This window comes from Alexandromys fortis, unplaced genomic scaffold (assembly GCF_014885135.2).
Source record: "Alexandromys fortis isolate MF-2015 unplaced genomic scaffold, M_Fortis_MF-2015_v1.1 scaffold_101, whole genome shotgun sequence".
Lineage (NCBI taxonomy): Eukaryota > Metazoa > Chordata > Mammalia > Rodentia > Cricetidae > Alexandromys > Alexandromys fortis.
The window spans coordinates 1,571,082-1,589,226 of NW_026067983.1; the positions used below are offsets into that span (position 1 = coordinate 1,571,082).

Genomic DNA, 18,145 nt, shown 5'->3' on the forward strand with positions numbered 1-18,145 from the left:
CTGAGAGAGAAAAGCAAAGAGTAGGAACAAGGCAATGGGTTAAGAGCCTTATTGACATTTTGCATTTACTGCTGTGTGCTGGTTAGTTTTATGACAACCTGACACCAGCTAGCACTATCTGAAAGCAGGAAACCTCAATTGAGAAAAATACCTCCATCAGATCAGGATGTAGACAAGCCTGTAGAGCATTTTCTTAATTAGTGATCGATGGGAGAAGTCTCAGACCATTGTGTGTGGGCCATTCCTGGGCTGCTGGTCCTGGGTTCTCTAAGAAGGCAGGCTGAGCAAGCCACATGGAGCAAGCCAGCAAGCAGCACCCCTCCATGGCCTCTGTACCAACTCTGGCCTCCAGGCTCCTGCCCTGTTTGAGTTCCTATCCTGACTTGCTTCAGTGATGGACTGTTATGTGAAGTGTAAGCCAAAGCCTTTCCTTCCCCACTTGCTTTTGGTCACGGTGTTTCATCAAAGAGCAGGCTGACGAAGGGGAGAAGACTCGTTCCTGGTACAGTGGACAGCCCTCCAACCTCTGCAAAAGGGAAGGATGGAACTTCACAGGGAGGGCGTGGAAAGGTAGACCTCCTGCAGAGTGGAGGTGGGGCCCTGCCTGGCCTGGAAGACAGGAATTCCAGGCACCAGACCTCACACTCTGCTTCTGGCTGCAGGCCTCCCTGAAGCTCCCAGCCCTCAGTCTCCTGGGCAATTGTTGGCAATTTTTCTCATAAATGCCAGAGGAGGGTGCAGTGTTGAAATGGGTTGAAACCTTATCCCCAGGCTGTTTTCTCACCCTTGGAAGAACTTATGATTGAAGTAGAAACACTTTACATTTTTACATGGTTTTCTTACTTGAAAAGAGGAAAATTGCAACATTTGAAATGCATAGTTTTCTCGTTTTAATGAGCCGAGTCTATTCTAAGATGGCAACGGGGCTACTGAGAAGCTACTGTGAGGACATCAGCACACAGATGTTAGCTGTGTGCTGAGTGTTCACCATTTCCTCACCGGCTGTCTGCAACCAGAACAGGGCATGGGACCACAAGCTACCGAGCATTTCCAGTCAGTTCAAGGAAATGACCCATGGCAGGTTCCTCAGGCGGGACATGTGACTGTAACCCAAATGATGTCATCAGGGTTTTGTAGAGGTAGTTTTAACTGTCTTGACACGTTGTTTTGCTATCAGACCGGCCTCCAAAGAATGTGGGTATTTCATCCCTAACTCAAGCCTGACATGTGTGCACAGATGTACCCTTGACACCAGGACCTGGGTTCGATTTTAGGTTTATTCAGTTCTGAACCAAGCATCTTGGTTCAATGCACAGCCCTGTTCCCTATGAAGGCCAGGGGTACATACTGTCCTCTGGATGTTGTTTTATAGCACAGCCTTACTTAAGTGATTAATTTTACATGCAGCAAATTGTGCAAATAGCTCCTTCATGAACCTAGTCTACAAGCTATGTAATTGCAAACCCAACAGAAGCCGCAATCAAGTTTTTCTTCAACTTTGGGATCTATTAATAAATGCAGAATCAGATGGTGAATGAATGATTCCCTACACATCAGATAAATAAATTATATACATTGAATGAATGAATCAATAAATGATTAATAAAACAAGGCATGGATGTATTTCTACACTAGTAATTTGGTAAATCTCTGAGCCTTGTATCTTCACCACAGAGGAGGGAATTATTCCAACCTCATCACAGAATTTCTGTGAAATTGAAATAGTATTGTAAGGAAACAGTTTCTTAACAGGAAGGGCATCAGAAATATTACGATGCGATTATTGTTTGAAGCAGAGGTTCTATGGAATCCATTTACTGCTTAGCAGAATTTCTAGACTCTAAGCATCTTCTTTATTTTATTTATATCCTACACATACAATAATTTGGTTTTCTTGTCTCAAAGTAGCATCAACAACAAGAAGTTTTTCTTAAGAATTGCTTTGGAGAATCAGCTCACTGTGTGAAGAGATTCTGGGTGATAGCTAAAAGCCTACTTTATAGAAAAACGATGATAATGAGAGATCTGGGCCTAGCATACACCTTTAATTGTGGAAACATTTGCTTGACACGGAGAGTTAGATAAATAGGCAGACCAGTCCAAGACTCTGATGGAATACCAGAGTTTGGGGAAAATCCTAAGGGCAGGTGATCTCAGCACACCTCTAGAGTAATTCCTGACTCGCCAAGCACTCTTGTGTGTGTGTGTTTTTTTTTTTTTAACTTTTCACTATTCGCATTTTTAAAAGTCTACTTTAGGTCCCCGAGTCATGCCTTTTTCAGCGTAGGAGAGTTTTCTGATAACAGTGAAAGGCTACGGAAACTTTAGTTCCGCTCTGCCTTAATCAGAGCCATCGCGGTCAACACTAGGTTATACAATTCTGAAAGATGAGGAAGAGAACATGCCTGTGTCTTGACAAGCAGAGGCCTCAAAGCCCAAATCTGCAAACCTCATCGGTCACGAGGCTTTCCACCTGTACACCCGGCATCATCTGCCTTGTCTTGTAGCTGTGTGCATGTTTACTAACCCTCCAAGACTATATAGCACATCGAGAGGTGAGCTTCACCGACCGGTTTTGATCTGTTCCTAAATAGATACAGCTTCCACTTCAGCAGTCAGTGTCTGGCTGGGCACCACTCAACAGATGTGAACAAGGCTGTTTCTCAAATACATGAAAGCATCAATGATTTTCTTTTGTTAATTTGCTTTATTCAATAGACCTCATGCCACACATATTTACCTGCTTAATACACACAATTCACGCATAGCCAGTAATGCACCGATCTGAACCACTTGTCGGCACCATCAATCTTAAATCATTTCTCACCCCAGAGAAACACCATACCCCTTCCGTTTCACCCGTCACCCCGAATTCCCTCATCTCTCAGCCCTGAGACACAAACCCCTGTAGCCTCTGCCTGTGCAGATGTGCCCGTTAGAGACAGCTCCTATAATCAGAATGGTGCTGCTGATGTCTGAGATCAAACCGCGGGTAGGCTTGGACACACATTGCTGTCTGCTACTTTGGTCATTTCATCTTTCACGACCCTACCGTTCTACTAATGATTATTTTCTATCTGTTGCTCATGTGTTAAAAGAAGAGCAAAATCTAGTCACGCTCTAGAGAATGGGTTAAGCCGTCCAACGGCAAGCCTGCTTCTCTCGGCTGGCCTTCGGAAAGGAAACCCAGCATTGTGTGCTATCACTGCCTTGACTTAAGGACGTAGAGAACTGCGTACTTAGGGTCTTTAGGTTCTGCATTCCCTTCAGCTCCTTCACCATAGCCTCAGTGTTTGTTAGCTCGTTGTGGTGCAACAGGAGAACATGCAGGGAAGGCAGGTTGTGCAGGCCTAAAAAACAAGAGGTTTTTAGATGAATTTTTTATTGACAAATATAAGAATCTCTTCATAGTAATTAGATGTTATAACTAAGCAAGAGAATACATTACAGCTGATAAAAAAGCGAATGCCTATCAAGGATATCCCGAGTTATGATTAAGCATACAATAACAACACCTGACTGGGATGTGGGCTGTTGCGTCATTTCTTGCTACTGTTGCTGTGTCAGCCATTTTTCTGTGGCAATGATTTTGATGGTTTGAATATCATGTTTGAGTTATACTTGTTCTCTTTGTTTTTGCAATGTGTGTGCCTGTACATGTAAGCCAGCGTTACTTCGAATTATAATGCAAATCAAAGGATAATTTCTCATCCATTCAACGCACTCTTTTCAAACTGCTTAGCTGGGTGTAGAATGGGAAAGCATATATTCATTTCATTTTTGTCCTCCTGAATGGTACGTTCGAAATCATTTGTAACGTAAATGAGAGTGGGAAGAATCTGTGTGATGATCAAAGTGTGCTTCAATTGGAACAGTTTCTTCCTTACCAGTATAGGGGCTTATCATGGGAGGGTTAAAAATGTTTAACATTCTGGTTTCATGATTATTTCATAGCCGGGGCTTGCTCCAGTAACCCACCATGTCTCCTGATCACGGCCTGTCATACACTTTTATACCTGGCTTGAAATTGTACAGGAACTTGACTGATAGAATCCCAGTCAATAAAATATTTTAAGACAATGTATAGTTTTTATATTTATTCTTGCTCCTAAATGTTGCTATACTTTGGTTCCTCAGTAGCTAGTTTGTATCCTACTGTGCAGTAGAATGGTAATGCTATAAACAATACTCCTCTTAAGTTTTGAATAAGACATGTAATTTTGAACTAAAAAGCAGTATAACATACTTTTAAAAATTAAATGTATGTCATTTAAAATAGATATCACATAATTTTAGTAGACATGATAAGAGATTTTTATATGTTGTTAGCAATCATTACAGTTAAAAGTTATTTAGCTAAAAATTATTCAATCAAGAAAGCTTTGAGACATACCTTCTATGTCAAATATTGCATTGTTGTTCAGATACAGTTCTGTCAGACAATAGTTTCTAGTCAAAAATGCTATCCCATGTAGCTGGAAACGAAAAACGATATATATTATGTTTGTAATCATAAGACACCATCAGTGTGGCTTTTAACAACCACAACTACTGTGGCCCTTTTGGACTGGGCTCCAAGTTGTAACTGAACTCCTTTTGGTCATGGCTGTGTGGAAGAAAAGATGGTTTTTAGGCAACTTAACAACAGAGCTTTCTGAGCATGCCTGGGCCAAACTGTCACTGGCCTTCAGAGCTGCTGTCACCTGGCTTAAGGTTCTTTTCCTAATAGTGTCTATCCAGTTGTTCCCTGGATGGTGTCACTGGACGTCCACACACCAAGCCCTCATCTGTTACTATGAGCCGAGGACTCTCTAAGATAAAGCATAGCCACATCTCTATACATGGGGACCATGGTTTCTCTTGGCTTCCACATCCTTTCTTCCTGGTACATTACATTTCTGATCACAGGTCAGAATCAGATCCAGGCCAGCAAAACATACCAAACCATGCCATAGTGCATTGACACAATTCTAGAGATTTTCTGAAATCATTCTCTGATTTTCCTGCATCCCCCAACTATTTTATTTTTTTGCATTCTGGCCATCTTTCCTGTTTCTCTGGACATCTCTCTGGTCCAGAGCTTGTTAGTAATGTTCTAATGCAAAATTTTTCTCTTGCACTGCTCTAGGGCACATCTCTTTTGCTGTTCCGATATCCTTTGCACCCACAGAAGCAAAGGCCTACATAAAGAACGCAGCTCTGCTAAGGAGGATTGGTGTTAACAGCTCTGCAAGCCACAGCCACAGCTAGAGCACCGGGCACAGAGTGGCCCTCCTCCTTCCCTTCCTTTGTTGTTGGTTGTTTCCTCCTAGGCTTTATTTCTGTGCACATGAGTGCATGTGTGGAGGAGGGAGGTGTGCAGAAGCTGCTTCTCTCCTTCCAGTGTGGGTCCTGGGTATTGAGCTCAGGTCATCAGGCTTGGTGACAGGCGCCTTTACCCTCTGAGCCACCTCGCTGGCCCCACCTCTATAATATCATTTGAATATGCTGAGACACAGTAGAGCACAGGACAGGGGAAGATACATTCTAAGAGTGGCAGATAATTAAATTGAAGAGCGTTTGCTTTACTGCTCCACGTGGGACTATCTCAGGAGTCTGGGCAGCTGGGAAATGAACAAGCAGCCTCTCACCAACAGTACTTTTGCAAGCCGCTGGGGAAAAGGAAGACCACTACCAATGGAAAACGAAGCAAGCACATTCTAGAACAGTGGTTCTAGAGCCAGGGTGCTACATCTTTGCTACTGCCGGCCATTCAGAGCAGATAATTCTTGGCTTGTTCTTGCATGGGGCCACCTGGACACAGAAGTACACACGGTAGCATTCCTAGCCATAACTAGTAGGTGCCAATAGCTCACACTTAGCAATGTGACAATAAAACCTCTCTAAAACAACGTCAAAGATCTCAAGTGGGGAAATAGACAGCTTAGAGTTGAGGGCTGATGACTTAGGGGCGCAGAGATGAAAGAAATAGGACATGGGGCCGGAGAGACAGGTCCATAGTAGTTAAGAGCACTAAGTGCTCCTGCAGAGGATCTGGGTTTGGTTCCCAGCACCTACGCAGTGGCTCACGACTGCTTGTAAATCCTGTTCCATAGGATCTGATGCCCTCTTCAGATATTTGTAAGTTGATGCACGCATGTGGTGTATACACACACACACGCAGGCACAGACGTACACATGAAATAAAACATCTTTCAAAAGAGGACACTCATTGTTTATTACAGGTGAGGCATTAAGCTACATGTTTTTACAGATATTTCCTAGTGTGATTTATGTTATTTATTTTTTTCTACCATCTACCCAGGAGGAAACTAAAGCTCAGAAAAATTGAACAACTTTGTGAAGGTACAGAGTGTAATTAGCAAAGTCAAGATTCAAATCTTAACTTGACTGTTGCCAAATGCTGGCAAGTGTCAAGCTCTTTAACTCGGGGGTACTACTGTATAAATGACCTATGAGTCATTCATGTGAAAATTAGGCTCAATCATGAGACATATTCTATAAATTAACTTAGTTCTTACATTTTAGCCATCATCTCCCCAAATGTCTAAATGTGTATGCATGTTTAACAATGTAGGGTCTGGCTTCAAGCACGATGTGTGATTGTAAAACAAGACCACAAGACTCTTGACCTGTCAAGTAATCTCAAAATCATACACACAATCAAGACTCTAAGTAGATCAGATTGGGAGGGATGGACCTCAATATGATATGTCTTTGATGAACTCACAACAGCTCCAGATGTGAAAAGCTCAAAGCTCGTTGGCAAGAATAAATGACCCCATGCTCTTACCCCTTCCTACACACATAAAAGCCCTAGACTAAAAGGGCTTCTTCCAAGAAGAGGCAGGAATGAAGTCATCGTTAGATGCTGATGACAAGATCGTAAATGTAGACCACCCCTAGCAAAACATTGCTAAAATGGTCTAGTATGGACATGTGCACAGGTGTCATATTGAAAACCAGCATTATGTATAGTTAAAACATACTGATAAAGCATTTATAATGCCTATTACAACTGATCAATGGATTTAATAAAGTTATAGGACACAAAATAAGCACACGCACTTAGTTGTGCTTCTAGATGCTAAGAAGGCAGGGGATGTGGTTCAGCAGTAGAATATTTGCCTGGCAACCTCCAGCACTACGGGAAAATGGGATGAAAACCAACATCTAGGTAACAATACGAAGCTATTGTTAATTCCCAGAGGGAGATTAAGAAAATAATAGTACCCTTAGTAGTTATAACAATGAAAATATTTATAAGTTAGTTTAATCAAAGAGGCAAAATAACCTTTTTACTGGAAACTGTAGAAAACACAAATAAGTAGAAAGGCATCCCTTGTCCGTGACTTAGAATTAACCATGCCACCCAGAGCACTGCAATTTCTATCAATTTCCCAATGACACTTTTTAAAAAGAGAGAAAAATAGCCTTAAATTCACATGTACCCACAAAAGGCCCCAAATAACCAAAATTCCTTGAACAAACACAATAAAGCTGGGTCCATTCTACTCCCTGATTTTAAAACAGCACAGCAGGCAACTGCCACCAACATAAAAAGAGAAACTCGAAACAATAAAGGCACCCCAGAAACAAGGACACATATTTATATCAATTGATATTTTAAAATTAATTTTTATTTTATGTGTATGGATTTCTGCCTGCGTGTATGCCTGTACACCACCTGCATACAGTGCCCTAGAGTCCAAAAGACCATCAGATCCCCTAGACCTGAAGTTATAGATGGCTGTGAGCCACCATTGTGGGTGTTGCAAATCTGACTCTGGCCCTCTGGAAGAGAAGCCTCTGCTCCTAACTGCTGAGCCCTCTCCCCAGCTTCCCAGATGATTATTGAGATGGTACCAGAAACATACACAGACAAAAGTTTTGTATGCGCAAATGTTTTTGGAAAAACTGATTGCTCACATGTGGAAGAATGAGACTGGATCCCTCATCTCAAACTGTATGCAAAATATTATCTCATAATAAACTAAAGACTTAGAAGACCTGAAGTTATAAGAGAAAGACTACAAGAAAACACAGAAAAAGCCACATACATTGAGTGATCCGGCAATGAATTTTTGGTATAATCCTCTAAGCACAAATAATAGGCTGAGAAATAGATAACCAAAGAAATAAGAACTTGAAGAAACAGCCCACAGAGTGAAAGAAAAAAGATTAATAGGTAAAACATATTAGAAACCAGAAAAGGAAAATGAAACAAAGAAAAACTACAGCAGGTAAACAACTGGATTGAAAACGGGTAAAGGGGAGCGGTTCTGGGGTGCCGGGGCCAGTGGAGCTCTGCAAGGGTCACCATGCTCTTGGCTCTCGCTCTTCCGTGATTCAGAACGTCCAGGATGGGGTGTGGCTGTGGTGGGCGCCAAGAACGAGAACGGCTATTGGCTTAGCATAACTACTTGACTATGGAAGAGGAGCGTTTCCTTGCCAGCGATAGGCAGGACCCAGCTGTTTGAGGCCATCAAGGTGGCCACCACGCCTAGTGCCTCCTTAACCCACCTCTGCATAGACAGATTCACTGCAGACCAGCTCCGCCGTCTCAGCTGTCTCTTGAGAAATCAGCCTAACCCAGAGCTATCACCTTTCAAGTTTATAGATAGCAGATTAATCTGTTCTTGCCTGATTCTGGAGCTGAAAAAAAGATGCAATTTACCTAACAGCGTGCACAGCTGGGCCAGAGTCTCGTTAATACAAACACATGCAGCACGTGTTTGATGAAGAAAAATGAGCAAAGGACCTGGCCAGACATTTATGAAAAATGGATCATAAGCATGGCTAACAGGTACATATGAAAAATTTCTCTCATAGCCGAGCCACCACCAGTGGCATTGCCTTTAATCCCAGCACTCGGGAGGCAGAGGCAGGGGGATCTCTGTGAGATGAAGGCCAGCCTGGACTACAAGAGCTGGTAGCAGGACAGGCTCCAAAGCTGTCTTGAAAAACAAAAACAACAATACACACACACAAAACAAAAAAAAAAAAACAACAACAACAAAAAAAACCCTCTCATGATTAAACTATATTTAAAATATAGTTTTAAATTAAATTAAACTAAATTAAAATATATTATTAACAACAGCACAGCAACTCCACCATCATTACCATGCTTGAAGATATTAGAGGGGATTTTTACCTTTGAAACAAAAAAAAATCATAAAATGGTATCTCTATAAGACTAAGATGCCCGGAGGATTAAGGCACTTGCTGCCAAGCCTGACACAGTGGAAGGAGAGACCCAACTCTTGCAAGGTATCCTCTGACCTCCACATGTACCATGGTACAGGTGTGCCATCTCTACCCCCAAATAACTAAATCAAAATGCAACAAAATAAATTTTAATTACCTCACACCTCTTTAGGACAAATCTATATAAAATATGACAAATGGTGTCAAGGACATGGAAGAGCTGGATCTGTGCTACACCGTGTTGGGACTGTCGGAAGTGTAATGGCAATGGAGGGCGTTCCTGCAGTCTGATCAGCCGCCTCACTTCTGTGTGTATCCAAAAGGATGAAATCAGGGTCCCAAAGACTAATCCTGCACTCCCACGTTCACTGCTGCTGGATTCAAAATAGCCCGGGGTGAAAAACAACAGGGAGAGGGATTACAGACAATCAGCAGCTTATATAAAATGGAACATTAGTCTTTGAATCTGCAGAAATCCTCCATTGTGGCACGTCTGAACTTGGAAGAGACCATGCTAAGCGAAAGAAGACTCCTGAAGGATGGAGGCAGTAACATTTTACTCATGAAGTTTCTAAAATAGCCAGTCTCCTAGAAGCAGAAAGTACAGATGGATGATTGTGGCCTAGGGGAAGGGAAATAGGAATGTCACTGATCAGTCTGCATAAGTTAGAGCTGGAAGTAAATTCCAGAACTCTCTTAGGAAATACGGTACTTGTAGCTACCAATATGGCAGTGTAACTTTAATATTGCCAAGGTTGTAAATCTCATGTTAAGTATTCTTTCCTCCCAAACAAGCAAGCACAACCCACAGGAGCTTTTGGAATCTTGAGTGAGGTACTTGGTTGTGACAGTGGTTTCATAGATGTGTGTATTTGCTCAAAGTTTTTGAGTTGTACATTCCAAGTGTATGCAGTTGTTTGTGCATTAGTAGTACCTTCATAAAAATGTTAGAAATCTGGGCTGGAGAGACAGCTCAGACTTAAGATTCCTTACTGCTCTTGCCGAGGTCTGGAGTTTGGTTCTGACAGCTCACAGCTGCCTGTAACCCCATCTCTGCTGGCCTCAGCCTACACCTGCACACATGGATACATATACATACACACATAAAACTAAAATGAATCTATAGAAAACAAATTAAAATGTTAAAACATATAGTAATTATGTAAGGGTAATACAAAAGATTTGCATTTTACATAAAACATATACAAATGTATAATTTTACTGGATTACATGTAAAAAATAAACACTTAGGGGCTGGGTATGTAGTTCAGTGAGTAGAACATTTGCCTTACATGTATGTACAAGACACTAAGTTTTTTTAAAGACCAGCACCACTTAAAATTGGATAATGTAATGGTGGTTTGTGCTACATGAGACCTTGTTCTTAAGAACAAAAATATGAACAAGAAAACAAACATTTAGATAAAAAGAGCACTTGAAGATTCAGAGTTTGAAAGTAGCCTTTCAGAACATGGTGGGAGCGTGGGAAAGAAAGATGAAGGGCTACAGGATGCACAGCAAAGCGTGGAGACTAAAATTAGGAACCTGAGAGGAAACTGCAAGAACGCTGACCTACGTTCAGCAGTTAGGTGTGTGCGTGTGTCATATGTGTATGTGTGTGTGTGTTTCTTATGTGTCTGTATATGTCTGCTTGCATGTATGTGTATGTGTGTTTCTGTGTATTTTGCAGAAAGAGAACAATGTGCATAGATGAGGAAGGAATGAAAATACTTAAGAAAACTTCTCCAAATCAAAGACAGGAAATGTTGGGACTGAAATATTGTCAAGTTCAGTACAGCAGATGAAGACGGGTGCATGCCACCACAGCTTTGTTCCTGCTGCTGTGATAACGTGCCCTGACGAATACTAACTTATGGGAGAGAGAATTCATTTTAACCATCACAGCAGGGAAGTTGAGGTACGAAGGAATTAAGACAATCAGTCACATTACCTCCGTGGTGAAGAGCACAGACTGATGAATGCACAGATGCTTAATATTCTACTCACTTTCTCCACTTAATACAATTCAGGACCCATCCCAGGCATTGGTGTTGACTGCCACGGGCCAGGTCTTCCTGTAACAACACAATCATTGCAATTCCCCGCAGACCAACCTTTTTCAGGTGATTCTAATTGCGTGAAATTGAAAACTAAAACTAACCATCAGACTTATCAACATAAATCATGAAATGTCAGAGCACCTGACCACCAACCCAAAATTCTACTGGTAAAATAATATTTGAATCTTGGTTCAAGTATAAGGACTGAATACACACAATCACAGGCATTCACTGTAAGAAAACACATCTGACCTGCAACCCTTATCCAGAAATACAGAGGAGGAAAAGGAAGACAGGCCCTCCAGGAGGTGGGAGGCAGTCATAGGGTTTCCTTAGGGTGGTCGTGAAGGTGGACAGGAGCTGCAGACAGACCCAGAGGTCAGTCAGCCAGAGCACTTCCAAAGGGCCTGGGCAAACTTAAGACAACGGGAGGAACTGAGTGCATTCAGGTGTGTTCCGTTGACAAGCCTTTGGACTGAGTGAGTAGTAACGGCGTTGAAAAGGTGTGCTAGTTTGCTAGAGCAGATCAGGGATGGTTGGCTGAAACAGAAAAGAAAATCCTTCACGGTTGGAGAGGCGATGTCTGGGGCTGAGAAGCCGGTGAGAGCAGTTTTAGTTCTTGGGCCCCTCCTGGCTTGTAGAAGCCATCTTCCTCCGGTCTCACATGGGCTTCCCTCTGTGCATATGAAGCATCTCTTTGTGAGTCTTAATCTTCTCTTTTATAAAACTGCCAGCCATATTGGATTAGGGCCCACCCTTAATACCCCATTTAACGTAATTACTTCTAAATGCCCTATCTCCAATACACTCATTCACGCAGGATCAGGGATCAGGAATTCTCCATATGAATACAGGGAGTCACAATTCAGCCTTAAAGGGGGAAAATCAAACAAGAACTCCAGGGAATCAGCAGCACAATAAAGGAAAAGTGGAGTATAATACATGGTTTAGCTCTGAAAAGCAGACTTTGTCTTAACAATATAATGAGCGAATATTGATTTAACTGAAATTACAGTACAACCACATCAGGAGGCCAGGAAGTGGTAAGTATGTATGTGTGTGGCACAAGTGGGGCCAGAAAGAGAAGGAAGCAAACCCTCCCGTTCCTTAGTGGGGGCCAACAGCTGCTGTGCCGAGGAGAACGGACGAGAACCAGCAATGCCAACCCGCGAGGGTTTGGCAGAAGTACCGGGAGTTGGCAAAGCATCACAGAGAAGAACTGAAAGGTGTGCATTGGAGGACAGCAGCCGGGGCAAGCCACTGGTCCGGCTGCTAACTCACAGAACTACCTACCTAATCCTGTAAACGTTTGTTCTATGAGTACGTAGTGGATTTAAAAGAGAAATGTGCTCAAAGGGGCAGAAGGCTGAGTCAGGGTGTAGCCGTGACTGCGCGTGTGAGTGTTTTCATTAGTGTCCCATCTGCCCCCCAGCATTCATTGTCCTGGTGAACTCTGAAGCAGTCAAGGATACAGCCCTTTGCAGGAGCTGCTTAAAGGGATTATGGACTCTGATAGACACTGACAGAGCCTGCCTCTCCCAAGCCTTCCGTTCCACATCCAGCCATGAAATAGTTGCTCTTTCTGGGACATTCTCTCAGGAATCATTATTTCTGTTCCTTTAATTATTTTTTATCTAATAAAACTCGAGAGATGCCATAATTTCTCAGAATCGAACCTCTTCTACATAATTCCAAGGCTTCCTCATCAAGTAGTTCTTCATAGAAATTAGATTGTACTTCTGTCAGACAAGATAATCTCTTCCCCAGACGTCCTGCAGGTAGGCATGGACAGGATCCAGACCAAGTCATTGCAGCATATCCACTCTGTACTTCAATCATTCACTCTTCCGGCACAGAGAAGAGACAGTCTTGTCCATAGCAGTGAGCGTGGTGGCAGTGTGGACACAGTCTGTGCACAGCGGCTGGTGCTGCCGACACCAACAGTGCTAGAAGCATGGACTTGTGCGGCTCTGTTTGTACAAATCCGCTCTCCAATCTGGTTCTTAATTTTCTCCACAGATGCATTTGATCCCGAGAATTTTCTGAAGTTTATTTCTAAGCCTCATAATATCCACCCAGTATCTTTTTAATAAGTACGTTTCCTTCTTAAACAGGAGGATAATATTTCAATTCACTTGCATAGGTGACCATGTGAAGAAAAATCCCTAACTGTGAAGTCTAATAAATAGGGACTAAGACATCAAATTAACAAAAGGAAAATGTTGAGAAAAATATGCCTAACTTACTATCCTCAAGTTTATAATTGATGACCAAGACATGTCATCAGTGAGTCACTGACAGATTGGAATTTTGCATTTATGGGAAAATTCTAAGGTTTGAATTTACTCATTCTTCTAAAAAGCGGGCAACACCAGGCTGCTGAAGTCTATTGGCAAGGCAGCGAGGAAAAACAAAGCCCCTGACTTTGTTGTAGTAGTAGAGGAAGATTGGATAAATAAACACACACACACAGTAAGTAAATTGCACACTATAAAGTGGATAAATGTCGTGGGAAAAGGCCTGGAGATGGGAAAGAGGGGCTGTTGCTGTTGGGAGAGCTGGCTTCCAAGGAGGGATGCTTGGGAAGGCTCTGTGAAGGAGGCAGAGAGAAGGCTAGCAGGTGTCAGACCAACACTGGGAGGAGCCAGGGCTAGACAGACAGACAGACAGACAGACAGACAGGATGGCTCCTGGAACGACTGGACCGGAGTTCCAGGGCCAAGCGATAGCTGGGACCTCCTTATGCAGTACTGTTTCCTCTCCCTTGAGCACTTAGCGGAAGCGACAAGAAGCACTGTAAAATCTGGATTTGAGCAGAGGCTTGACCTGTTTGCGCTTAGGTTTCCAGAGGCCTTTTTTGCTGTTGTTGTTTGCTTGGTTTTTTTTTTTTTTTTTTTTTTTTTTTTGTCCTATTGAGTGATTCTTAGTAGTGGGGACTACTACCCCCTGCCCCCAAGGAGTAACTGAAGACTGTATGTGAAAACAGTTTTGGTTGTAATTCGTGGCAGGGAAGTCCTAGAAACCAATGCGCAGAGGCCATGGATGCTGTTTAATATCTTAAAATGGCCAACTCTCACCATCAAGAGTTACCTAGCTCAGAAAATCAGTAACAGCAAAGACTCCCAGACCAGAGGCTAAACAATGTGGAGACGGTCTCAAAAACTCTACATTCTTGTGCAAACCAACTTATTTATGTTTGAATGTTAAATACCAGTATTTCTTAAAGTAGAATTTTAAGTATTAGTCAGAGAAGAATCTTTTAAAAATTTCATTATTTAAATTATTTTTAAGTCATCATTCAGTTACCCGCAAATGTCGTGATTTTGCTTTTCTTTGTGGCTGTATAAAACTCATATATCACATTCTTTATCCATTCATTGGTTGACTTCCATGGTAGCTGCATAGGTTGCGTTCACACTAGCACTGAATGAGTTCCCCTTTCCCAATATCCTTACTAGCATTTCGCATCGTATGTTTTTCTAATAATAGCCATTCTTACTAGAGTGCGGAGAATCTTACAGAAACTTAAATTTGAGTTTTGAGAGAATTTTAATAATATAACATATAGGTAGAAAGTGAATTAAAAACTAATATTCACTCTAGGTTCCTAAATTCATTTCTACAGTGTTTCTGCCTAATGAATTAAAACAGTATGTTCATTTTATCCAGGCTTAAAACATATAAACTTAAAAAAAATTAAATTTGTGCCAGGCAGTGGTGGCGCACATCTTTAACCCCAGTACTTGGGAGGCAGAGACAGGTGGAGCTCTGTAAGTTCAAGGCCAGCCTGGTCTACAAGAGCTAGTTCCAGGACAGGCTCCAAAAACTACAAAGAAACCCTGTCTCAAAAAATCAAAACAAACAAGCAAACAAACAAATATTTTCACTTACCCCCTCTTATTTGGAATTTACTGAAATTTTATGTAAGCAGTTTCCAAAAGTAAGTTATAGTTCTTTCTTTAAAAGAGAAAGAAAGAGAGACGGCTCTGCAGTTCTGAGCTCTGGCTGCTCTTCCAGAGGACCTGGGTTTGGTTCCCAGCTCCCTTACGGTGACTCCCAGCATCTACAACTCCAGTTCCAGAGGATCTGATGCCCTGCATGCATGTGGTACACCTGTACATGTAGGCAACTGCACACATGTGGTACACCTGTACATGTAGACAACTGCACACATGTGGTACACCTGTACATGTAGGCAACTGCATGCATGTGGTACACCTGTACATGTAGGCAACTGCATGCATGTGGTACACTTGTGCATGTAGGCAACTGCATGCATGTAGTTACCTGTACATGTAGGCAACTGCATGCATGTAGTGCACCTGTACATATTGCAAATGCATGCATGCGGTATATTTGTGCATGTAGGCAAAGGACCCAAATATGTAAAATAACCCCTTCAAAAAGTAAAGACCAGGTATACAATGCTCATCCCCATGATTTCACAGCAGTACAGTGAGCTTTATGTTGATTATTTGTGTCAATTTTCTTTTTTTATGTTTTAAGCATTTAGCAAAATGTAAGTCAACAAAGTTGACAAAAGTATGTAGTTAATGTCCCTGAGGTAAGAGAAATTCTTCATAAAGCATAAAATATGTGGGACTCGTATGGTTGATTTTGTTTATTAGTAACTCCTATATTCAAGGAGGGAGGGTTCTTGTAATTATTTTCTGGGAAAGGTGAGGTGTTTTCAAATGGGTAAATGCATACACCCAAACTTATTGCCAAATAAATCTCGCCCAAATTTCTGCGATCTGGGTACCTACTCAATCATCAATCAATCAATAGAAAACTCATGTTAGCTTAGTTCATTCCCCAATCCCACGAGCAGTTAAAACATGTCCGAAGGGTTGACCTTTCCACATAACACAAGCTACACCATGTGTTCCTTCGAGAAAAAAGAACGCTGTCCATTGCACATACAAGAGCGGAAGGCCTCAGTCTCTCCCTGCTTCACCCTCTTAAAAAGAAAGACCATGTCGACAGGCATGGGACCCCTTCCTCTCTGTGCGTTGCCTCTGTGGGGACCACTGTATGAAGACACAGTGGGTGGCTGGAGTTCAGACAGTCCCGGCTGACCGAGAGCAGAGAAACATCACAAAGACCCGATCATGTCTCTCCCCTTAGACACGGTGCAACATTTGTACGTCTGCCTTTCAAAACGGCCGCGACCAGGGACCATACTGCAAACAAGAATGAGTCACTGCTGCCGTGCCTGGAGATTTCCATCTTGTTTTAATCAGAGGTCGTGTGCTGTGACCCAGGATAAGTTCTGGCAGGGTGCTTAGGAGAGTTTTGAATTTTAATACCCTTAAGTGGAACATCTACTTTCCATTTCGGTTGTTCGCTGCCGGAGCCTTGGAGGTATTTTTATGTCTTTCCTCCAAGAAATTACTTCAAGATTAAGAGACAGACTGATGCTTACAGTTAATACTGAAAGCAATTTCATTTTCCATTTCCACCCAGTTGGTTAAAAAAAAAAAAGTCAATGACATACTGAAGTGTTTTCATAAACATAGCTGTTAAAGAGCCAGTGTTGTGAATGTGGACTTCGGCACAAAGGCAGCTCACTGTCGGGAAGAGATTGCCATCCTTTTCACTGCTGGTGTTTGGAAATCTAAATTAAAAATGCTAAGATTGAGATATCAGTGGACAGTGAACAAAAGCCAGGCTGTTGGAAAGCCACACTTAAGGCTGAACACCATCTTCTGACTAGTTAACTGGAATTACTGTTTGGGATGGAGTGTTAGTTGATTCTGCTCTTTTGCTTGGAAGGAGCTGGGAGCCCCACACTGAGGCCATTCCTAGGAGGGCAGGACAGGAGGGAGCACCACACTAAGGACATTCCCACGAGGGCAGGACAGGAGGGAGCACCACACCAAGGACATACCTAGGAGGGCAGGATAGGAGGGAGCATCACACCAAGGACATTCCTAGGAGGGCAGGACAGGAGGGAGCATCACACCAAGGACATTCCTATGAGGGCAGGATAGGAGGGAGCATCACACTGAGGACATTCCTACGAGGGCAGGCTGGTAGCACTTAATTCTATACCACAGCCTCTAATGGAAGCTTTGTAGATCTCATTTCTGACCTGGAGAATTATTCCCTAAAGTTAGAGACATGGCTGTGTGGTGCCTGATGCTTTCTGATGAAGCTAAATTCGTTTCACTAACAACTGGGCTCACTGACACCTTTTTCTTTGACTGAAAGACAAAGGCGCAGGCATCTGGGGAATTGAGTGTGAGAGCGCGCATGAGAAAAGCTGGCCTGGTCAGAGTTCTCAGTGTAAAACAAGAGGAAAGCAAGCACACGGAACGTATTTTAAGATAGAGCCATATGTAATGATTTCCTGAACAGGACTCTAATAGCTCCAGAAATATTAGCAAGAATTTACAAATAGGATGAGAAAATAATAATCGCCGCATGAAGTAAAAGAAATAATCACAGAGCTAAAGACAGAAGTGAGAGAAAAGGAGTGAGAGAAAGCTCTTGCCAGCTATGCAGCAGAGTGCCAATATACAAAACACACAATCTGCAAAAAGTTAAATACCAAAAGGACAAATAATCTAATCAACGAATTCTTCCATCAAGAAACCCAGTCAGCCACAATATACCATGCTATATTGATCAAAAAATGAAAACAAATAATACCAAAAGAGATATACCTAAGCTTACCTTGACAATATTCATAGCACACACACACACACACACACACACACACACACACACACATACACACACACTATGGTCACATTAATTGCCAGTAACATGATTACAACAAATTCCTCAACAAGGAGATATAAATTTCATCTCATCAAGGCAGGGTACATGCATCTGATTCTGTACCCATGCATGTGTATGTGTGTGCAAGG

The 18,145-nt window shown here is 42.2% G+C and overlaps 1 protein-coding gene across 1 annotated transcript in view; it reads right to left on the reverse strand.

Moving 5' to 3' along the window:
• Positions 1–18,145, reverse strand: part of Lrrc72 (leucine rich repeat containing 72) — a 41,649-nt gene that overhangs the window by 11,925 nt on the left and 11,579 nt on the right. Inside the window, exons 4-5 of the mRNA XM_050158691.1 lie at positions 4,394–4,475; positions 3,240–3,350 (exon numbers count right to left, since the gene is read on the reverse strand). Coding sequence (XP_050014648.1) covers positions 3,240–3,350; positions 4,394–4,475 — 193 coding nt within the window. The remainder of the gene's footprint in view (positions 1–3,239; positions 3,351–4,393; positions 4,476–18,145) is intronic.